At 38.7% G+C, this 24,683-nt stretch overlaps 1 protein-coding gene across 1 annotated transcript; it reads left to right on the top strand.

Moving 5' to 3' along the window:
* Positions 1-1,107: 1,107 nt before the first annotated feature.
* On the top strand, positions 1,108-19,506 carry POMP (proteasome maturation protein). Its single transcript, XM_008585617.1, has 6 exons — positions 1,108-1,294; positions 4,151-4,248; positions 6,036-6,096; positions 9,912-10,013; positions 13,524-13,617; positions 19,438-19,506. Exons 1-6 carry the CDS (start codon positions 1,292-1,294, stop codon positions 19,503-19,505), a joined length of 426 nt encoding a protein of 141 aa, XP_008583839.1. The 5' UTR covers positions 1,108-1,291; the 3' UTR covers position 19,506.
* Positions 19,507-24,683: the final 5,177 nt, after the last annotated feature.

Raw genomic sequence — 24,683 nt, forward strand, 5'->3', positions numbered from 1 at the left:
CACACACTCTACTTATCACCTCCCTCTCTAAAATCCTTCAATAGCTTTTTAGACATTTAAAGGGCCTGTGTAAAAAACTTGCCTCCATCTATTGAGTCTCATCTCACACTACTCCCTACCTTACTCTCTCAGCTTTGGCCAGACAGGCCTTTTCTCCCAGTTCATTTTTTGCACAGGCAGATCTGCCAGTAATGTTCTTTACATACCCCTAATACCCTGAACTCGCTCTTATCCTTTAGCTATCAGCAAAAGGATTTCTTAAATTGTCTCCAGTATACGCCCAGTTCATTTTTTGCACAGGCAGATCTGCCAGTAATGTTCTTTACATACCCCTAATACCCCGAACTCGCTCTTATCCTTTAGCTATCAGCAAAAGGATTTCTTAAATTGTCTCCAGTATACAGTGGAAGGAGCATGAGACCGTTTTTATCACATTATATTTGGAAGGCAATACAGTATAGTGTTATGACCGTGGGTTATGGACTCAGGCTGGGTCCTTGGGCATATTTATTTAACTTCTTGGTTTCCTCATCTTTAAAAGTGAGGAGATAGTCGCGTCTACCTCGTAAGGTATTGAAAGGATGAAAGGAGATAATTTATGTAAAGCGCTTCCAATTGTGTCCATACGTAGTTTTAAGAACCCACTATGTCAGTCATGATGGCATTTACTTTTTCAGTCGTCACCCCCAGCCCCTGGATTCCCGCTGCTGTTCTAGCCCAGCGACCTCGCCAGCCCGGTACTTTTTTGTACTCTTAGCCTCAGCACGGGGTTCCAAACATGGCAGGCCTTCTGATAAATGATTTAAATTTATTTTTTAAACTGTCAAAAGCCTTACTAACTGAACGATCTCAGGGATATCACTCAACCCACCTAAGCCTCGTTTACACTTCTGTAAAACGTAATATCTGCCTCAGATTTTGTGTTAAATAAGGCGATGCATCTACAAAAGCGCACTGCACATCTTAAAATATGCCAGACGAACGGTGGATGTTTATTAATAAAGTGGAATCCGCGTCTTTCCTCCCCTGCGGCACGTCTCGTCCCGCTCCTGCCCTCCTCCCAGCCCACACCCTTACTGCGCCCTTGGCCCTCCTCGGTCCCTCGTGATTGCAGGCGTGGGAGCCCCGGCCCCGCAAAGCTCCCTCCCGGCGCCCGCGCCCTTCTTCCTTCCTTGCCCGGACGGACGCACTTCCGCCGGATGTACGGGAACGGCCCCCGGAAACGGAAGTGAGCGGCGGGGCCGGCTGCTGGTGACCGCACTGAGAAGCTGTTCGCAGAGCAGGGTTGAAGATGGTGAGTGAGCCCTGGGCGGCCCGAGTTCCAGGCGGGCTCGGGATCGTGGCCCGGCACGAACAGACCGTCGCCTCCCAGCACGTCCCGGGTGGCGGGGGCGACGGAGATGTGGGGATGAGGCCGGCTTCGGGCGCCATGATCTGTCGAGTCACGGGGCTGGGGCGGGTACTAGTGGCTGTCGCCGGGCCCGGCTCCAGCACTGGTTCTGTGAGCAGCGGTTCGACTTAGTCCTGTTCCTCCCCCTCTTCGCTCGGTGTGCGCCCTCACATCCCCAGCAGACCCGGGTCCCTTTCCCGTAGTTGGCGCGGAGCTGGAAAGGGCACATTGGAAAGCGCGGTGTTCTGTGGTGTGGTGTGGTGCCGCCGACTAGCCTTTTCCTCTGAGGAGGTAACTTCTGCGACCCCCGAGTCCTCAAACTGCTCCCACCCCCCGGCCCTTGTAACTGCCTGATGATCAACCCACCACTATAGGCCGCATCTATATAACCGTCTTTACAAACGTTCTGAGAGCTTGTAGTATACCAGGTATTGGAGCACTCCCCTCCGCACTTTCTCTTTCTTTTTAACGTAAAAGTTGTGATACAATTTGGGAAGACTCCTGAATCACCATTGCCACTGACTGATACCAATACTGTTGGTAGGCTATCCGTCCAAATCTAGAAAGCTTCTGTTGGTAAATACTGCAAATCCTTGTAAAGAAGTTTTATAAACACTCCCAAATGTAACTGTAATTAGATTTTCATAGATTTGTTTTTCTCTGCTACCTTATTAGAAACATTAAGTACTAATCCTGATATTTTACAAAAGGAAATTGGGAAAATGATGGTAATAATAATACCCAGACAGCAGAATTCCCCTTTTCTTTGTGCGTAGAAGAAACCTTTCTTCTGTCACTTTACAAGAAAGCAATCTGGCAGGAGAATATTCATGTAGTAAAGTAACAGAAGATACATTTGGAAAGCCACAGTCATGCCACTCTACTCCTGGAAAGAGATCAGCTACCTTGTGCAGATGATTAAAAAAAGCCAGAGAGGTTGTGTGCATTGCCACCAGTCAAAAAGTAGGTTAGTGACAGTTCACACTAGATTCCAGATTCTTTTCTTGATCCACCATGACTTTTTGTTTGTAGGGTATTTGGAACCTGTTGTGCAGGTTCTTGAGTTCCAGCCTAAGGAGTCTGCACTTTATTTTTCAAACACTGATGAGCGAATGAAAGGTTTTATAGCAGTTCTGGGATGTGTGGAGGTCGGGGGAAGGGGGAGTGTGTTTTAGGAAAACCTTGCTATGCAGAATTGGAAAATGGGTGAGTGTAAAGCAGTAAGACTCAGTGGAATATTGTTAAAGTTATCCATGTGTGAGAACTTGGACTTGGGTGGTAGAGTGGAGAAACTCTGACAACACAAAGTATCTGACCAGATGGAATATACAGATGAATTGAGAAGCCAATAAAAAAGTTGGTTTATCAGAACAGTTTCTCCTAGAATAGTAGTCTAAAATTAGATACCAAACCACCTGTAGTCGTTTTACATTTTTCTGCAGAGTTGCAGGGATGTTGTACTTGAGCAACAATTGATTTAAAGTCAGCATCTTGTTCTTTACCTGTTGTAACACTTACTTGTGTAACTTCATTAGATTAAGCCCTGGGAGTAAGACCTGTATCTTCAGCACCTAGCAGAGTATCTGACACATAGTAAGTGCCTAATAAATATTTGGTGATTGAAATTTCATAGTATAAATATACAGGCTGACAATATATCAGTATCAAATGCACTGTGAGTCTTTTTTGTTTATTATACATTATCCTGATTAGATACATTTATTTTTTATAGGTACTGCCCTTCACTTATAAAAACCAAACACTTTCTGAGATTTCCTTTCTTTTTTCTTAGCTTTTGGGACCACTCTTTTCTAGCTATCCTGTCTGTTTTTAGTCTCATTTCTTTGTTATTCCTTGTTATTAAGGAATAGTATTCCCCAGCATTCTGCCCTCAATTTTTTCATTATGTGTTAAACATTCCAACCTAAGGGAGGGATCTTTATAGTGAAAACAATCTGATGATGCCATAACCCTTCAGAAGCTATCAATTTTGGGGTAAAACCCAAATTTCTTTGCATGTAAGGCTTTTCATCTTGCCAGCCTTTATTTCTGCCTCACTCATGCATGCATTTAGCCAGTCATCTCAAACTGCTTGTAGATTGCTCATTTATAGTTTCATACCTTTATCTATGTTATTTCTTTTTTCTTAGAATGACTTTCAATCTGGCAGTATTCAGAGATCAGCTCAGGAATCCCTCTCACCCCCAAGATTGGTATTGCTCATTCTACCATGTATGTCCCTCTACCATAATGCCTATTTCTTTTTTCTTAGAATGACTTTCAATCTGGCAGTATTCAGAGATCAGCTCAGGAATCCTTCTCACCCCCAAGATTGGTATTGCTCATTCTACCATGTATGTCCCTCTACCATAATGCTTAAGGCTCATTGGAATCGCCTATACAGCTCTTTGAAGGCAAAGACCTTATGTTTTTTCTTCTCTGCTTAAACAATATTTTTTTTTTTCCTTTTTTTTTTGTCTTTTCTCATGTCCGGCAACGGACCGCAACCCTCAGTGTCGCGCCCGTACCGGACCGGGACCGGCAACGGGATCGCAACCCATGGTGCTGCGCCCGCCCCTCGCTCAGCCAGTGAGTGGGAACCGGTCTGTGTGTGGGATCCGAACCCTCGGCAGGAGCTCCCAAGCGGCGCACTGTAGCAGTGCGCCACCAGGCCGGCCCTTAAACAATATTTTAACATAGGTGTTTGTGTGTGTTTAATTTTTTTTTGTATTAAATGGTTGTTTTTTATTTGTGTTACAGAATGCCAGAGGACTTGGATCTCAGCTGAAGGACAGTATTCCAGTTACTGAACTTTCAGCAAGTGGACCTTTTGAAAGTCATGATCTTCTTCGGAAAGGGTATATGGGGGAATTGTGGCTTCAATTTTGTTATAATAAAATGTTTCTGGGCTGGCCAGTTAGCTCTCTTGGGAGAGCATGGTCCTGACAACACCAAGGTCAACAGTTTGGATCCATGTACTGGCCAGCTGCCAAAATAAATTAATAAAAATGTTTCTGTGAATTATTTTTCACAATATTCTTTAAATATTTTTAGGCTATAAATGTATATTTAATTTGGGAGATAGCAAGTAATACCTTAGATAGAGGGTGGGGGAGAGAGGCTTAGATGTTTTTCATGGTGGAAGAAGCATCTTATCAGAGTAGTAGGTTCCTACGGACATCCTCCTAGGAGATGGTACCCAGTAGCATGATTTCATAGGATTCTTCTTTTTGCTATTATAACATTAGCCTCCTTATTAACTATTGGAGCAATTCACTTTTTGTGGGGAGATACTAGAACAGCAGTTAAGAGGATGGATTTTAGGTTCAGGCTGCCTGGATTTGGATCCCGGCTCTGCTGTTTATTAGATGTATGCCTTTGGGCATGTTACTTACTTGCTCTGTGTCTCAGTATGCTCTTCTATAAAATAGGGCTAATAGTAGTGTGTATGTTATTTTGAGGAATAAATAAGTTAATACCTGAAAAATACTTCAAACAGTACCTGACAGTAGTAAGCACTCAGTAAGGGTTGGCTGTTACTGATTTTCTCTTCTAGCTTTAGCATGCAGTTATGCCCCTTTCCATGATTTCCTTTATGTTTCTATATGTTTAGGTCTCAGTTTCTGGTACTAATCACTTTTCTTGGCAGGTCACCTTTCTTCTTAATCAAATAAGAATAATACCTTTCCCCTTCTATTTTTTTGAATTTTATATCTAATTTTAAGGTATTTACTCTTATAATAGAATGGCATATTAATGCTCATTTTTGGAGACAGATATAATCCCTCACTATAGACTTAGAATTTTATAGTAAAAGATGTACCATATTGACTTTGGAATTGGAGATATAACTTGGTTGGTAGTATAATCAAATTCATAGGGTAGCCACTAACCAAGTCCTAATAATTCTTTTTCCCACACGAAATGTTCCTTTTTCTTTTCTTTGCAATTAGACTGTAAGATTGCCATGAGCCAGGCCATTTTTGTTCTGTACAAAAGCAGTATTCAATAAATGATTGTTAGAGGATTTCTAAGGTTTCTTTGAGCTACCAAATCCTGCTTTGGACAGTAGACAGTCATCTGTATATATCTAGAATGATAAAGACCAGTGGTCTGGTTCTAGCTGTGCATCACCTAATAATACTTTGTATATAGTAGGTGTTCAGTAAATGTTGAACATATTGTTCAACATATATTTATTAAAGATATATTAAATATTGAATACGTGTTAGACCTGAAGGAAGGGGAGAAGCTTAGATATTTTATATAGTGCAAGAAGCATCTCATCAGAGTAATACATACATTTTTTGAATTTCTTGTAGATAGAGGGGATCATTTGGCAACAGTTTTTGGAAGGTTCTGCCTAGTGATTGAAGTCTTGACCACCAGTGTCTGTACTAGATGCATTTTTTAACAATTATCATACAGTACATTTGACTTTTTTTTCTTTTGGTGTATAGTTCTATGAATTTTAGCACATATATTAATTCATGTAACTATCACCACAGTCAGGATGCAGAATAGTTTCATCACCCCCAAAAAACTCTCTCATGCCATCCCATTATAGTCATACCCTTGATAGATGCAATTTTGAGCTATGAATATTGAGTGACATTTGATCTTTTTAAATGCTTTTTTTTTTCAGTTTTTCTTGTGTGAAAAATGAACTTTTGCCCAGTCATCCTCTTGAATTATCAGAAAAAAATGTAAGTTATGTTACCTGTGTCGCTATTTTTATCTTCTAGTAGAAAAATACTTTTAGCAATACTTTTGTGGTTTCATTTTATGAAAATAATTGTGGTGCTGAGGATTTGAACATGGAGAATAGGAGGTCTTATTTTCACTTTCCTTGTAGGGTAGGTTTTCAAATTATCATTAAACTGCTTCACTAACACTCCCTTTCTACACATCCTTTTCCATCTTTTTTTGGACATCTCTAAAGGTTGGTTTACCTCTTCATTCCTCTCATAATCATTTTCTCATTTGATAACCCTGTTTCCTTTTATATCTTTTCCCTGCTATTTTTGCTGTTGACCTCCAAGTCTATATCTCTAGCCTTGACCTCTTTCTCAAGCCCTGCATCTCCAAGTTACTGAGGGACATATCCACTAGGCACAGTAGGTATGCAGATAAATATGACATAATCCCCATCCTTAAGAAAGTTAAAATTTAATAAGGAAGACAAGCAACAGGTAGAGGTCATCATAAAGTGCTGAAGAGGACCAAGGATGGGGCAACCACCTGTGCTTAGGGTTTTTGGAAGGCTTTGTAAGGGAGGGGACATTGAACAGTTTTAGGCCAGTATTCACCAGGTAAATAGGTGGAGAAAGGTCACTCCCAAAGAGAGGATAGCATGTACAGTTGTTTTGAAAGCAACTTAAAAAGTTCTTTAATATACATTTAGAGCAGGAGGAAAGAGGTATCTCACTACTTGGGGAAGATGGTGCAGTGTCACCTAGGTAAAAGAAAGCTGGTCTATCCCCCCTCTTTAGCAAGAAGAAAAATCTTTCTATAAGAAAGGATAGAACAAATAATATAATTATGAAGCTCAAATAAGATGAGAAAATAAAGAGCTCCTAGTTGCTTTACGTGCATTCAGATTTCAGGCTCAGAAGTTGACAGCCCAGAGTAGACATAAAAGCATATGATGATGATTATAAAACTGTAGTTGATCATTTTTGAGAAATAATGGGAGAAGTGGAAGTTGTCTTTAGACTAAAGATGAATTTAAAATCCCACTTTTCTAAAAGGGATCTAACTAAAAAATTAGATTTTTTAGTGGTAGCCTTGGTCCCTGGCACTGTTCAGTGGATGATTAAGTAGATGACTGTGAGGGTTTAGGAAAGTAGGTGGTGATCCCCAGCAACTGAAGGAGCTCATAACAAATTAATCTTAGTTCATGCTTCTGTTAAATTACCAAATGGGTCAATCAAGGAATCAAAATATCTGACAAGGGATAAGCTTGAGGATAAGATGGTGGATATGGGCCAAGTGAAAGTAGTGTAGTGTAAATTGTGGTCGATAACTGTACCCAGAGAGCAATGATCAAGGAATTGTCAATTTAGAAAGGGTATTTTGGTAGGGATCTTGGGTCTCTACCTCCATCTTAGGTAGTAAGGTGAACACTTAGGAAGGTTAAGTGTTTTTCAAAGACTTGAGGGTAACCATAGGAAGCATGTAAATTAGGTTTTTGGAAGAAAAAGCTGGTAAGGATACCTCATTTTGATGAATAATTGAACTATATCATGGATGACAAAATAGGCCAAAACTTTAAGAAAAACATTGATAGAGGTAAGTGTGAAGTACTGCATTTGGGTTCAAGAAATGAATTAGACACATTTAAGTGGGGCAAACCTGACTTGTTACATAAAATTTGAGAATTTTAATCGAATGTATGCTCAGTATAAGCTGCAGATTATGTTAGCTACTAAAAAGAACAGTTATGTGATCTTGGACTTTATCAATAATAAGATGGGGCTCAAATAAAAGATTACATTTCCACTTTTTCACTATGTGTTAGTCTGGCCATTAGATTTGGAATATTGGTTCAGTTCTGAGCAATACATGTTAAGAGAAACTGACAAATTTGAGTGAGACTGGTCAGAATGATGAAGAGTCTAGAAACTGCACAGATCTTTTGAGATCTTAAGAGTAGCTTACATCTACTGCCTCTGTGTATTCTTCCTTAATCACTTAACCAACGAATAGTTTCTCTTTTTCTTGAAATTCTTGGGCACTTATTATTTATTATGTCCTTTAGCATGAGTTGTGTAGTTGAACTACCTAGGTACTATGCTTATTAGCTAAGTAAACTTGGGGAAATTACTTATTCACTCTCCAAGTCTTAGTCTCCTCATCTGTAAAGTGGAATTAATAATAGCCCATCCCTTGGCATATTATATTGCTGGCCTCGAGTAGCTCTCCATGATTGCGAGCTACAGTGGTGATAGTGATGGAAAATGACCGTCATCCTCTGTACCAATGGTTCTCAACTTGGAAGGAGTGGGATTTTTGCCCTCCCCCCCAGGGGAAAGTTGTCAATGTCTGAAGACATTTTTGTTGTCACAGGTGGCATGGCTGGGGTTGGGCCAGTATTATTAATAATGGCATCTATTGGATAGAGGCCAGGGATGCTGTTAAACGTTCTACAATGCACAGGACAGCCCCCACAACAACAAATTATCTGGCCCAAGATGTTAGTGGTGCTGAGAGTTGAAAAGCCCTGATCTCTATATAAATGTCTCCCCAACTAGGTTATAACCTCCTCCAGGTTAGGCTGTTTCTTCCATTTTGTTGTATAATGCCACAGAGTGTAATTTTGCATGTGGTTGCTAATGTATATATTGATTGATAATTGCAGTTATCACATTACAAGGTGGGTGTATTCATCTAAGTTTATGTAAGTAGAGTTTTTCTACATAAAGTTATATTTACTTATCATGAGGATAACTCAACATCTGAAAGGAATCCTTCACTTAGAACTTCAGATCATATATCCGTAATAAAATATTGCATATTTTCCATAAGGACCATCTGTCAAAATTTGCTGTGTCAAGCTAAAGTAATTAAAAACCATATTGCTAGACACCTTACTTTCAAACCTCATAAATATGGTCCCCCATCATGTCCCAAGTAGGCACTGATCTTTGAAACGATTTTTGATCAAAAGGATCTTTTTGATAAGTGTTAGAGAGTAGAGTGTAATAAAAAGTAATCACAAGAAATCACTTTCACCACATTATAATTACCTTAGCTTGGACAGATCTTTGTAGCAGTCTGTTTGCATATCATATTCATTCTCCTTATGAACCATTTTGGGAAACTGTGTGTATTAGAATCCTTGAGTTGAGTTGATTCATTTTGCCTGAAGTATATAAAATGATGATCAAAGTTTCTTAAACATAATATTAATACTTAGTAAAAGTATTATTCCAGAAAAAATTGCTGTTTAGTGCCCAATACAAATCGAATAGACTTTTCAGAATTTTGGATTTCCCCCCGCCCTGACTCAATTACCCAAAAAAAGTGGAGTTTAAATATTGTAGTTTAATTAGAGGATTGTATTATTTGGTTATTTCTTTTATGAAATCCTTTGAAATAAATACTTTTATACTTAGAAATTCACTATTAATTTTCAGCAATGTATGTGATATTTTCTGGATCTCAAATTATTTATACCATTTTTTGCTCTACCAGATTTGTATTACTTCTAATCAAACACTCTAAAATATGCCTTGTAAATACACTTTTGAGATGTGAAAAACATTTAAGTTACTGGTTTTGTAAATCCAAAATTTAGGTAGTAATTTTACACTGGTGAAGTATACCTGCCTGATGTCTGGATAAAATGTAGACGTACATATTCTAAAATCTGTTAGGAGAAATTAATAAAAGTACTTTGTTTTTATTTCAGTTATGGATATTAAAATCTTTCATTCACGTACTGTGTTCTATATGTATTACTCCTGTTTTGAAAACAGAATATTGAGTGTAACATTTCAAATTACATTGTCTTTTGTAGTTCCAGCTCAACCAAGATAAAATGAATTTTTCCACACTGAGAAACATCCAGGGTCTGTCTGCTCCACTAAAATTACAAATGGAATTCAAGGCAGTACAGCAGGTGAGTTATAGAGCTCAGTTATTTATGTGTCCCACATGTGTTGATGTCAGTTGTAAGGACTCTTCTGTTTTCATAACAGCTATTCAAACCTTATCTTCTCTGCTCCATTACAGCCTATTCTACTTTCTCTCTTTTTAGGATATGAGCTTGATTCATACTTCATAGACAAAAAAAGCAGTCATTACGTGGAAAACTCCTTCAGATTGTAGGCTCAATGTCTGAAAACTTATCTGCTTCTGCTTTCATGTTTTTCTTCTTTTTGTGATTTTTCTTCTTTTTCTGAATTTAAGATGCCTCTAAGAGTATCCAAGTGGAGGTATCAAGAGTATGCCATTTACTTATAGCTGGGTGTACCTGTTACCGAGGAATAAGTACTTGGAAAATGTCCTTCCAGGTGTGTAAAAACTGTCCTCGTACTTGTACTCTGGATTTTATCATATCACAGTACTTCAAGAAATTCCCTTTATCAGTGATCCTTTGTGTCGCTAATATCTTCAATCTCTCTCTCTACTTGCTGTGTCTCATCAGCAGCATTTTATACATATTTGAACCTCTTTTGTCTTTTAAAACAAAACAAAAATTTTATCAGTCCCAAATCCCATTATAGTAACTTTTCTCTCATTGAGTGTGCTTTTGTAAGCTGAGCTTTTTGAAAAAATTGCCTGTGTTTTCCATATATACTCCTTTACCTTCTGTTCATCCAACCCACTATATTATTGCTCCCATCACACCAGTGAAACTGCTCCTGAACAATGTGTACAATTTTTTGCACTCATTTTACTTGATCTATGTAGTATTTGACACTAATGGCTACTTCCTTCTTCCCTTGACTTTTAAAATACCACACTTTCCTCATGTCCCCCTCCTTCTCAGTTGTCTCAATGGAGGTTCCTTTTGTCTTGTCTCTTCCCTGAAAAGTACCCCATCTCCTGTCCTCTCTTCATCCTATTTCCTACCTATTCCTATGGCTTTTGTTGTCATTTATATGCTGCTGGCTCCCAAGTTAGGATTCTCATGAGCACCTATAGACTTTTCCAATTGGAAGTCCCATAGGTCCCTCAAATTTCTCTTGTACAAATACAGAATAATTCATTATTCCTCACGTACTTCTTACCATGTATGAATAGGTTTTTGTCTAAGGCAGATATCAGAGCATGAGCCTTAGTTATCATAAACCCAAGTTCATTATTTGATCTTCTCACTATTGCTGCTATTGGTTCTCATGCCTGCCATGCTGCATTAGGTTTACTGCAACACTCAGCACTGCTGCCCCTTCAACCCATTGTTCATATTGTAGCCAGAATAACCTTTGTAAAACAGATTTCATGTCACTCCCCTCACTTTGTACTCAAAATAAAACCCAACTCCTTAACGTGGCTTTGTTTGTGAATTGACTTCTCCTTGCTTCCCACCAAATTCCATCCTTTCCTGAAGTACTTGCAGTTTCTTGATTAATATATATGATACCTTTTGCACATGTTTTTTCTATTAGGATGAATTCCTTTCTGTGACCTAGCTAAAATTGCATCTTTTTCAGTAGTTCTGTTAATGTCATCAATTGTATTGGCAAAGTCATTCTGGAAGCCGCTTTGAGTACTTCTTTCCAACGATAAATCTCTAAAAGGAACATGGCTTTAAATCAGAGTAATCTGGGTCTGAATCTTGGTTCCACCAACTATTGGTCTTAAAAATTTAAGTAAGTTAGAGACCTTTCCAAATCTCAGATTTTTTTCTTTGTTTTTAATGTGAAATGGAGAGAGCAGTAAGGACAGCGTAGGGTTGTTCTGAAGATTAAGCAAAATAACATATGTTTGGCAATGAATTGTCAGCTTTCCTTTTTATTTTCCTATTACTCATATTTCAGCTACATATTGCTCTTATTTGGGGCCTAAGTTTTTAATACCATTTCATCTAAAAATCTTCGCCCAGAATTCTGACCCTTTTTTTCTGATCAAATGGATCAGAAAAGGACTTTTGCAATCCTTGCTTGTCAAGATACATAAGAGCTGCCTGCTCATCCCTGTTTTTGATGCCTTCTTAGTACTGTACCTCTCATCTAACTATCTGCCAGACCCCTTGCTGTCTGGTTTAGTTTACAGGCTCCCATTCCTTCCTCTTCCTCCTCTTTCCTTCTCACTTGCTTCTTTTTTTTTTTAAGGTTTGATGATCCAGAGACATTAGTCCACACTGTAAAGATTTAAATTACTCAGTAGGCCATTAGTAATTGAAAATAATATCTTTAGTCTGGATACATTTTTTGGGGAAAATCTGAGCATAACGTCCCCCTTAGATTCTGAATGTGTGATTATTGTTAAGATACTAGTATCATTTAGTCACTCACCATCTGTTACTCTTTCAGCAATCTTGACAATATCCAGAATTATCTACATTCAGTTATAACTGTTGGACAACTAACAAAGAACAGAAAAACTGAAATTTGTTTTGGGCACACCAAAGTGTGTTGATTACCAACTATGTGCTAACCGTTTCAAACAGTAGTGGTAACCAGAAATGCAGATCAAAGTCATTTGTGAAGCCTTTAAAAACAGTGCCATTCTGAACTAATGTCATCTCTTTCTTCCAAGTATTAAATACATATACTGCAGAAAATGTAAGCTATACTATACTATATACATACTTTATACCACACGTGAGAGGAAGGTGGTATTATCTTATTTCACAGGTGAGGAAACAGGCTAAAATGGATCCAGTAACTTGTGCAAAGCCATTTAATTGATGAGAATCCAGATCATTCTGCCTCTACAGCTTATGCTTTCTCTGCTCTATGTACCACATTCTACAATATATGTATTTAATACTTGAAAAAAGAGATCACATTAGTTCAGAATAGCACTGTATTTTTAAAGGCCCCACGAGTGACTTTGGTCTGCATTTCTGGTTACCTCTCCTGTTTGAAAGGGTTATACCTTCCATTTGTACTATGAGCAGTACAAAACAACATACAAAATGAAGTAATCTGTTTACTAAGTAGAGTAATGCTCTCACTGAGTTGGAATTTCTTCAGGAATTTGATCATTGCACATGGATCAGGAATGAGACATCGTGTTAGGCTTTGGGATTTTGCATTCATCACATAGTACGTGATGTAGTTTTCCTGGACAGGAGCAAAAAACTTCAAAATATGTGCAAACTTGATGGGATTGTTAAGTGATAATAAAAGCTACAATTTCAGTGTCTTGACATATTTTGAGTAAAATTTTGAGAAAAAAAATTTTTTTCGGCAGCTGGCCAGTACAGGGATAAAACCTGGACCTTTGTGTTATTAGCGCCATGTTTTAACCAACTTAACTGACCAGCCAGTCCAGAGGTATTTTTTAAAACTTGGTTTGTGTCTAAAATACGAACTGGTGTTTTCTTTCACTGGCTAAGTTTTGTGAATTTTTCAAATAAAGAATGAAGAACATGAAATTATATTATAGATTCTGTATAGATTATAGATTTTTCCCTATTGTTTTTTTCTAATCTTACCCTTTCATACTTTTCCCAAAGATTCAGCGTCTTCCGTTTCTTTCAAGCTCAAACCTTTCACTGGATATTTTGAGGGGTAATGATGAGACAATTGGGTTTGAAGATATTCTTAATGGTAAGTGTCATTCAGCACCTTTTTACAGAGCCCCTATAATATACAAGGCAACAGCAGCAAACAAAACAGGCAAAATCTTCATCATGGAGGATTATAGCTTATTGGATTCCCTTGTTTTTATTCACTGCAGTAAGATAAAATTTCATGGTAATAACTGTTTTTTAACTGTTTTTAACAGTGAGGATCACTTATGGAGTTATAAGGTTATAGTCATTTCAGTCAAATAATGGTAGTAACTCATTTCATGTCCTGAACATCAAGTCTGATGTGTTGGGCAGCTTAAGCAATGATAGTTGTTTCTGCATTCACAGTATTTATGGGATTTGACTAGTTTTTAAAATGACTAGAACAAATAAGATAAAAGCTTTCTTTAACACCCTCTCCCCAATAATTTTTGTGCTTCTACAGGTGGTAAGTAGAAAAGAAGAATCTGTCATTTTTAACTAAATTCCCTGAATAATTGTATTATGTATAAGATAAATGATGTTTGAGTAAGAACAATACATGCAGCATCCTCTAGCTTTCTTTAACACCCTCTCCCCAATAATTTTTGTGCTTCTACAGGTGGTAAGTAGAAAAGAGGAATCTGTCATTTTTAACTAAATTCCCTGAATAATTGTATTATGTATAAGATAAATGATGTTTGAGTAAGAACAATACATGTAGCATCCTCTATTTTTTCTGGTACTAAGGAAGATAAACAAATACATTCCTGTCCAGTACTGCCTTTGCTAAGTATGCCCCAGCAGTGTAGGAGAAACAGAAAAACCCAATAAGATTAAGTTTTATTAGTTTTGTTTAGCTGGATGTCCGGTAAGGAAATGCTGTGGACATAACAGAAGTCTAGTGAGCCTCCTCTTTGAGACTCTTCCCTGAGGGAATTTTTTGAATGCAGGAAACCTAGGATTCCTAAGCAATTACATTGAATTTAGACCTCATTTTAAAACTAGTAGGTGATAGTTCAGGTCTAGGGCTGGCCAGTTAGCTCACTTGGTTAGAGTGTGGTGCTGATAAAACCAGGGTCCTGGGTCCAATCCCTATACTGTCCACCTGCCAAAAAAAAAAAAAAAAAGATAGTTTACTTTTATATGAGGATACTTCAGAAAGTTTGTGGAAAAATAGAATTGAAATATAATGAGTCTTTCCCTGAACTTTTGAAGTACCCTCATATGTTTTTAATCTTTAATTAGTTATAAAAATGTATTCATTTAAAAATCTGCTTCTGTAATTCTTTGGAAAGAAAAGAAAAGGGACTTACTGAGCTTTTATTCAGTCAGTCAGATATTTATTATATGTCAGGCATGGGCTAGGCTCTGAATATACGTCAGTGAACAAAACATCTGTGCTTTTTAGTGGGGGAAGCAAACATTAAACAGATAAAACACAAATATAAAACTAAATTGTGATAAATTCTAGGAATGACACATAAGTTGATTCCTGAAAGATACATGAATTGGAGCTACAAGTAGAGGGAAGAATGGTGGGTCAGTTAGCTTTGTTGGTTAGAGCAGATGTTATAACACCAAGGTCAAGGATTCGGATCCCCATACTGGGCAGCTGTCTCCCCCCACCACCCAAAAAAGAAGTTGTCAGCAAGTATAGGGAAGAATATTTTAGGCAGAAGAAACAATATGTTTGGGATCTCTAACCTGAGAATAGCTAAAGAACTTTGAAGGATTTGAGGTCTTACCCTGCTTACAAGTTAACCAGTTTGTCTGCCATGGTTTAATGGATGCTGATAGATATATTCCTAGAGACAAAGGACAGTTTATTACTCATAGCAATAGCAGTAGCCACAGTATCAGCATTTCTTTTGGTTTCCTGGGACCCATTTCCCACAGACCGGCACGAAGAGAGTCAGGTGATGCCTGCATGTTGTATTTTGTTACAAGAGAGGAACTCCAAGTTCAGGGCACCTGAATCTTTTATAAACCTGCCTGTCGTAGATGCTCCTCTGTTTTCTGAGGCTGTTCACTTTAGAAACAGCCTGGAGGGCCGGCCCGGTGGCGCACTGGAGAGTGCACCGCTTGGGAGTGTGGTGGCGCTCCTGCCGAGGGTTCGGATCCCATGTGGAGACCGGTTCCCGCTCACTGGCTGAGCGTGGTGCGGGCGCAACACCGAGGGTTGTGATTCCGTTGCCGGTCCCCGGTACGGGCACGACACCGAGGTTTGCAATCCCGTTACTGGTCAGTAAAAAAAGACAAAAAGGAAAAAAAAAAAAAATTTGGCCAGCCCGGTGGCGCACTGCTACAGTGTGCCGCTTGGGAGCGCAGAGGCGCTCCTGCTGAGGGTTCAGATCCCACGTGGAGACCGGTTCCCACTCACTGGCTGAGCGAGGTGCGGGCGCAACACCGAGGGTTGTCCCGTTGCCGGTCCCCGGTACGGGCACGACACCGAGGGTTGCAATCCCGTTACTGGTCAGTAAAAAAAGACAAAAAGGAAAAAAAAAAAAAAATTTGGCCGGCCCGGTGGCGCACTGCTACAGTGTGCCGCTTGGGAGCGCGGAGGCGCTCCTGCTGAGGGTTCAGATCCCACGTGGAGACCAGTTCCCACTCACTGGCTGAGCGAGGTGCGGGCGCAACACCGAGGGTTGTGATCCCGTTGCCGGTCCCGGTCCGGTATGGGCGCGACACTGAGGGTTGCGATCTGTTGCCGGTCACGAAAAAAGACAAAAAGGAAAAAAAAAAAAAAAGAAACAGCCTGGAAAAGATAGTTTAGAACAAAGGCAGTAAGTGCCTCTGTTCCCCAAGAATGGCATAATCGTGACTGTGTCAGACTGATAAAGAGTTGTCTCCCAACACACATAAGAACACTTTAAGAAGGCTCCTATGATTGGAGTGTTTTGAGCAAAGTAGAGAGTGGAATAAGGTGAGGCTGAAAACTAGGCAGGGAGCAGATGAGCCACAGCCTGCAAACTGCAAAAAGTTTAGAGTTTAGATTTGCAATGGAAAGCCACTGAATGGTTTTAAGCAAGGGCATGATGTGACATAATTTCACATTTAAACAGATCACTAGCTATCTTGTGGACATCTTTTTTTAATTCATTCTTTGCATCTCTCTAAGGTAGGTATTAGCTGGAAAGATCTCTTGTTCAGACAGATCATTTTTATCCCAAGGAGACCACTGCCTTACACTTTGGATAGTTTCCCTCTTGTGGGAATGGTGACTACAAAATATATGGGTAGTTTATGGCTTCACTTTAGAACCTTGCACTAGCTGTTCCTTCTGCTTAGAATATTTTAAGATCCCAGTTTAAATGTCACTTCTTCAGAGAGGCCTAATCTAAAGTCCCTAGTCACTCTGTCACCTCACCTTAACATTCTTTGTGTGGCACATGTTGCTTTGCCTCACATGGATTTATCACCTCTCTTCCCCTGGGTGACGGAGCCACAAAAAAGGATTACTCAAAGCCCATTTTTTCCAAGTAGTGAGAGACCCTGGAGGGGTTAATTTCCCGGAACCTTCAAGAGAGAGGCATTCCTTCCTTGGGAAATTAATCACAAACTGGGGTTCTTTCCCCACATTTATTCTCCAGACCAGGAAGTTACAGTAAAAGAACACAGGTGGGGTTATAGTTTAACAGTAGAGGCTGGTAGCATCAGTGAAACAAGCAAAGTGACATTCCATAATGCAATTTGCAAAAGGTTAAGTCAATCCACCAACAAAAGCTTGATCTTAGCAAACATTCTCTTACTCTACAGCAGCTTCCCCAGTAGTTTACATATCAATCAAGTAACTTTTCTGTCCTTGAGCCAGCAACTTTGCTGTGTTACAAAGACTTTATCATGGGTAGTTTATGGCTTCACTTTAGAACCTTGCACTAGCTGTTCCTTCTGCTTAGAATATTTTAAGATCCCAGTTTAAATGTCACTTCTTCAGAGAGGCCTAATCTAAAGTCCCTAGTCACTCTGTCACCTCACCTTAACATTCTTTGTGTGGCACATGTTGCTTTGCCTCACATGGATTTATCACCTCTCTTCCCCTGGGTGACGGAGCCACAAAAAAGGATTACTCAAAGCCCATTTTTTCCAAGTAGTGAGAGACCCTGGAGGGGTTAATTTCCCGGAACCTTCAAGAGAGAGGCATTCCTTCCTTGGGAAATTAATCACAAACTGGGGTTCTTTCCCCACATTTATTCTCCAGACCAGGAAGTTACAGTAAAAGAACACAGGTGGGGTTATAGTTTAACAGTAGAGGCTGGTAGCATCAGTGAAACAAGCAAAGTGACATTCCATAATGCAATTTGCAAAAGGTTAAGTCAATCCACCAACAAAAGCTTGATCTTAGCAAACATTCTCTTACTCTACAGCAGCTTCCCCAGTAGTTTACATATCAATCAAGTAACTTTTCTGTCCTTGAGCCAGCAACTTTGCTGTGTTACAAAGACTTTATCCCACAACAGAGACTTTAGCCTGGGGAAAGTTTCCTGTCTTTTGCAAGGTTAACATTTCTATATGTAATTCCAAAAGGTTATACTAAACCTGAGACTACAGGGCTTTGGAGCCCTGTGAAATACATTTGCTTTATAGTATACTCCACAGCACATAGTTATCTAATATTTTTATTGTCTATTATTCATTCTCCCCAACTTAAATCTAAGCCTCATGAAAGCTGAGAACTTGGTCTTGTTAACTATTGTGTCCCCAGTGCCTAGTCAGGTGCTTGATCTGTAGCAAGTGTTTAAACCTCTTGCACATCTCATTCTCCTCATCACTTTTGACCCAGATTGCAGTTTTAAGTTCATAATAAGAGAGTAGTGGTTAATCTAAACACTGTATGAAGACTTAAAGTATTGGAGATGATGAGGATTTTGTCTGTTTATCAGTGAAGTGTTTGGCCAAGAAAATTCTGCACATTTTACAAGGAGGGGAAGGATGTATGAGGAGGGCACTAGTAAAGTCAAAACTAGACTTTTTCTTATGGCTGGAAGGAACTTTTCACATACTGCAACCCCCTCACTTTAAGAAGAGTAAACCGAGGCTTATGGAGAGGCCCTGTTCTTACTCATTTTCAAGGCGAGTTCGCAGCACGAGTGCTAGAACCATAGGCTGCAAGCCCGTGCCTTGCTTTGGTGCATGAGATTTGTTTAATAAGTGCACACTTTATTAAAGAAAGTCAGAAGCTTAAAAAAGTTTAAAAGAAAATTGTAGTTACATAAATGAGTATATTCTTTGTTTAGAAATTTAAAACAATATCATTGAAACTCAGATTCCCCATAATTATCCCCGATACCATTTCTCTTTCTCTCTCCTCCTTAGTTACCTGATGTTTTAAAATTTTTAAGTTTAGGATTTGAATGCCTTTATATACACAGGTTTGGATCCCCATGCTGGCCAGCTGGATCCCCAGACTGGCCAGCCACCGATAAATAAAAGAAAAGAAAAAGAGGATCTAGATAAAACATTTTTGCAAATTAGATTAAGAGATTGTTCCCAGAGTTATCTGGGAAGCCACTGGAAAACTTAAGAACCTTGAAAAAGGAGAACTTCTTCAATCTAATTTTTCTTTTAAAGTCAACTATATTGAGGTACAATTGCCATACAATAGAATGCACCCATTTTTAAGTGTACAGTTCTGTGAGTTTTAACAAATGCGTACAGCTGGGTCCCCTCAATCAAGATATAGAATGTTTTCATCAGCCCCAAAAGGTTCCCTTGGTCCCTTTACAGTTAGTGCCCCACTCTGGCCCTAGGCAACCACTGGTCTGTTTTCTGTCACTTTGGATTAGTTTTATGTGTTGTAGATTTTCATGTAAGTGGAATCATTGAATTTATCTTTTTTTGAGTATCTTTTAAAATGTTTGTTTTTGTTTGTTTTCAGATCCATCACAAAGTGAACTAATGGGAGAACCACACTTGATGGTGGAATATAAACTTGGTTTACTGTAATGTTGCTAAAGAATATTCTAAAACTGTCTACATCTACAGTTTGGTCCCTGGAACCAAGAATCATTTGTTTCAAAATGTCAGTCGTGCCAAGGTTGAAAACCTTGAGATAAATGACAGATTTAAAAAAAAAAAAATCTCTCATCACTTCTCAGCCTTTTGGCTGAGATCAAGTGAAGATCTCTTTTGCTCCTGACTATTGAGATTAAGCTTAAAATTGTCTTTGCCGACACAATATTTGCTAACCTAATTTACACTTAAATGATGAGAAAATATGGAAGTAAAGTTTCACTTATTGATTCTAATTAAGGGAGTTGGAAATTTCTTCTGGACCTTAGTTTTAGGAATAATAGATACCCCTCCTGACCAGTAGAGGGTACTACAAAACTAGTGAGTATAGTTTAAATGGAAAATCTGATGGTTTAAGTATGGAAATTGATAATCATGAATAGTGCTTACTTTTGCTTCCTCTCTCCTTTTCCTCTTACCTTCTTTGTATTGACACCTGTGGTACTCATCCCTGGATGCATATGAGAATCAGGAACACTTGCTTAGAGCATGATGTTGGTAACACTAAGGTCGAAGGTTCAGAACTCTGTATGGGCTGGCTGCCTGGATGCATATGAGAATCAGGAACACTTGCTTAGAGCATGATGTTGGTAACACTAAGGTCGAGGGTTCAGAACCCTGTATGGGCTGGCTGCCAAAAAAAAAAAAAAATCAGCTGGAGTCTTTTTAAGAAATTTCAGTGTTGTCAGTGTCAGAGTCTGAATCCCAGAAATTCCAATATGACTAGTCTGGAGTGGATCCCAGGAAGTATTTTTTGAAAAGCTCTCCAGGGTTGAGAATCTTTGATTTATGTGCTTTCTTTCCTTTCTTTGATTGCTTTGCACTTTTTATTAACAGCATTCATTAGCATCATTTAACTTTTCTGGTGTACCTCAGTGCTGAAAAGTTTACTAATATTTCTTGATGTCTGCAATCGGTAGTGCTTGCTGGGAGTTGGGAAATTATTTGGGTTCCTTCCAAGGAGTCATTTGCAGGTCCCTGTGAGTTACCTCCCTAGATACCAAGCTCTTCAATTAGGCATTTTTTCTTTTATATGCTGTGATTTTGTTGGAGAATTAGTTTAGTATTTTCCTTGCCTTGATTTAGCTTATGAAATACTAATCTTTGAGTTCAGTGTACACCATAGGTTGGTGCCTGACCTAATGGAAAAACTAAGTTTTCTCCTACTGTATCACACTCACTCTCAACACTTCACTTCTGACACCAGTACTCCAGCGGACACCAACAGGGTGTCCTATATTTTAATTCAATTCTGACATTATCTGCCTAGAGTTAGAGTCAGATCCCACGGGTTAAGGTTTTAATTCACAAGACTGCCTCCACTCTAGATGCCAATCACAAGTACCAGGTTGTGACATGTGCTTCTGACCAAATAGCTATAAATTGGGGTTCCCATGTCCTCCCTCCTTAGGTTTGATAATTTGCCAGGACAGCTTACAGAACTCAGGGGAACACTTTACTTACATTTACTCATTTATTATAAAGGATATTACAAAGGGTACAGATGCATAGCCAGATGGAAGAGATGTATAGGAACAGGTATGTGGGAAGGAGCTTGGAGCTTTCATGCCCTCTTCAGACATACCACCTTCCAGGCACCTCCACTTGTTCACCAACCTGGAATTTCTGAACCCCATAGTTCAGGTATTTTTATGGAGGCTTCATCACATGGGCATGGTAGATTAACTCAATCTCCAGCCCCTCTCCCCTTCCTGGAGGTTGGGGACGGGGACTGGAAGTGCCAAGCTTCTAATCACAATATCACAATGCTTGATTAAAATTTATTAGCACCAAAATGATAAAAGAGTAGAAGCATACTTAATGGGGGTGCAACCTAATTCTATATTAAGTCTTTAAATATATATATGAGAACAAAAGAATTGGCGGATTGTACAATCCAAAAGTGTTGGAGGGTTGGGCTGTAATTGAGCACTGTTTAGCACCCCATGGGATGGTTCTTTAAACACACCTCTTCACTCCCACCTCTGTGCAAAATATAAAAGGTTTATCACTTTTCATAAATCTTGCTCTTCTCTGTGGGCATTAGCCCTTTTTCAGGAGGGCAGGTAAATACAGCCCAGTGCTCTCTTGTATTTTTTTTATTCCCTTTCAATCTAGACTTTCAAGAATGTAAAAGATGTTGTGAGGCACCCTCCCCCAAGAAATGCACTTACACGCCACTCGTGCAGAAAAGGGCAGTATTCACTCCAACTGGCCAGCATCTGTCTCCCAGGGAGCAACCAAGGAAGAGCCTTGGTCTTGTAGGGTTTTTAAAGGCAAAAACTACATCCTGTTGGCACTCAGGTTTGTCCAGGTGCACAAAGGAAGCTAGGGAGCTGGGTCACAGAGGTTGAGAATGAGCCGTTAAAGCAATCAAGCATACAAGTTTTCCTTGTGTATGGTTCCTGTTCCCATGTAATAATTCATTGTGTATGGCTCCTGTTTCTATGCGAAGGTCAATGGTTTCTCATGCAGAAGTGGTGGTAGTCTGCAGGTCAGACGGGGCAAAATGGAGTTACTTAGGTTAAGCAAGCAATTCTACAGAAGCAGGTAGCATATGTTATGAGGATGTAGGGAGCTCTATTTCATAAACAAGTAGATACCTTTTGAAAAATGGAACTACTATGTGGTATATAATCTTTCACACACATGAAATATAAGTGTACATTAATCAAATTTTGACTTGGTATTTCAGTAAAATAAAACTAAAAATGCTGTGGCACTTTGGACTTAGCTCATGATTTCAAAATTGAATTCATGTTTCTTCATGTACAATAAATGCCTAACTAAGAAACTGTACTTTTAATTTGTTTTATTATAGATCCTTAAATATTATTAAAGAATGAGAACATACCGTTAGTTTCTCAGATAAAATTTCTGTAGGTTTTTTTTCCAGATTAAAAAGATGTAAGGGAATTTTATAGTTTTTTTCTTTCAAAACTTTTCATCTTTAAAAGCTTAGAGTTTGCTTCCAGGTCTTGGATTTATTTCTGGAGCCAGTAAACATGCTTGTCAGCTATACTTTGTCTTTTGCTTCTTTTCAGTGTCTTAACCTAATGGAGACAGGAAAAAGAGTTAAATTGTTCATTGTTGTGACAAAATAGAGGTCACACAGAGGATATGGCTTGGGTCAATGGAGGATCAGGTAGAATTCTATTTTACCTTTGGCTACGCTTACTGCTTTTGGAGAGATGAATTGATTTTAACTCAAAACTTACACCACCCTTTTTATTTATTTTTCTGCATTATATGGAAGTCTTACAAAATATAAACCAAATAATTTTTTTCCACTACCTTTTTATTTTAAAAATTTCAAACTTAGAGAAAATCTGAAAGAACAATACAAAAAACACCATATAACCTCCACATAGATTCACTAATTGTTGACATATTGTCTTATTTTCTCATAAGTAGAGTCAGGATAAACATTTCGGCAAGACATCCACAAAGGTGGTGATATGTACTTCTTACTGCATCTCATCAGGAATTGCACAATGTCAGGTTGTCCTACTATTGGTGATGCTAATAAGTTTGATCACTTGGTTGATGGGTGATGATTACCAGAGCTCTCCATTGTAAAAGTACAGTTTTCCTTTTATAATTATTAAGTAATCTGCAATGTAATCATTTGAGACCTTGTATATATCCTGTTTCTCAAGACCCTTTCACCCAAAGGTTTTAGCATCCATGGAAAATCTTTGCCTGAATCATTTATAACATGGTCATGGGAGGTCAAGAGAGGGCTGCAAAATCATGCTATTTTATTATTTCTTCTACTTTCATTGGCGAAGATCCTGTAAAGCGGAGTTTCCCCATATTTCTCTTCCTCTCTGTAAAGTATCTTTATGAACTCATGGATTCTTATTTAATGTTTTTGGTTTTTGGCGGCTGGCCCATAAGGGGATCCAAACCCTTGACCTTGGTGTTATCAACATTGCATTCTAACCAACTGTACCAACCAGCTAGCCCTCTTATTTAATGTTTTATAATGTTTCTGTCAATACCCTTTTGATGCCCTAAACTTAATCATTTTAATGAACAGTTAGACCTTCCATTTAAAGAGAAAATTATATTGATGTTAAAGTGCTAAATTTAATTTTTAACATTACTGTTTCACAGAGTATTAAGTATAGTTGAGATATTTTAGTTTCATAATCATAGTTATCATATATGTTATGACCAAAGGAATACCATGTTGGCCGTAAGGGGAGCAACTGCTGATCTTAACAGTACTGACGTTCTGCCGGATCACATGAGCAACAGAGACAGCTGAGATGACACCGAGACAAGCAGGCAGCCATTTTTGCTCCTCCACTCTGCACCATAGCTTCAAAGTACACGCTATAGTATAGAAATGTGAGAGGAGACAGAGGAAACATAAGGCACAAGAAGTGCACTTTCGTTCTCTTTAGAGTTTTTTTCTGTGGAAATTTTCAAATATCCATAAGTGGATAGAAAAATACAATATAATCCCTTGTCCCCATCACTTAGCTTCAATAATTTATTCATGAGCAATCTTATTTCATCCATATTTTTCACCCATTTTTCCCCTCAATATTATTTTGAAAGAAATTACAGATATCATTTCTATGTGTAAATATTATAGTTTATAACACTAACATAACTGCAACACTGTTATATAAATTAACAATAATTCCTTACAATCAAAAATACCTAGTGTTCAAATTTCTGATGGTCCAATATGTAGAGGATTCATGAAGCAAATGTACTTCACAGGGCCTGGTTTTCCAAAGCCTTGCAGTTTCAAATATTGACCTTGCAAAGGACAAGAAATTTTCCTCAGGCTATAAAGTCTCTGGTGTAAGATAAAGAATTCTAAAATAGCAAGGTTGCTGGCTCAAAGACAGACTAGTTACTGATTGATATGTAAAGATATTGGGAAATTGCTGGGAGAAGGAATATTTGCTAGATCAAGCTTTTGTTGGTGGATCACTTAATTGTTTAATGGAATGTCATCTGACCTGTTTTTACTGAATGTTACCAGCTTCTATTGTTAAACTTGTTAAATGGTACATAGAAAAAACCCCACCTATGTCTCTTCCTGTAACTTCTTGGGGGGGGGAATAAATGCAGGAAGAGAACCCCAATTCG

Source organism: Galeopterus variegatus, unplaced genomic scaffold (assembly GCF_000696425.1).
Source record: "Galeopterus variegatus unplaced genomic scaffold, G_variegatus-3.0.2 Scaffold3642, whole genome shotgun sequence".
In the NCBI taxonomy this organism is placed as follows: Eukaryota; Metazoa; Chordata; class Mammalia; order Dermoptera; family Cynocephalidae; genus Galeopterus; species Galeopterus variegatus.

What these genes read in the sequence shown, in the direction of transcription:
- POMP (XM_008585617.1), top strand. An exon ending in CATGATCTTCTTCGGAAAGG is followed by an intron (nt 4,249 to 6,035) that starts GTATATGGGGGA and finishes TTTTTTTTTCAG; the next exon opens with TTTTTCTTGTGTGAAAAATG. An exon ending in GTTTGAAGATATTCTTAATG is followed by an intron (nt 13,618 to 19,437) that starts GTAAGTGTCATT and finishes GTTTGTTTTCAG; the next exon opens with ATCCATCACAAAGTGAACTA.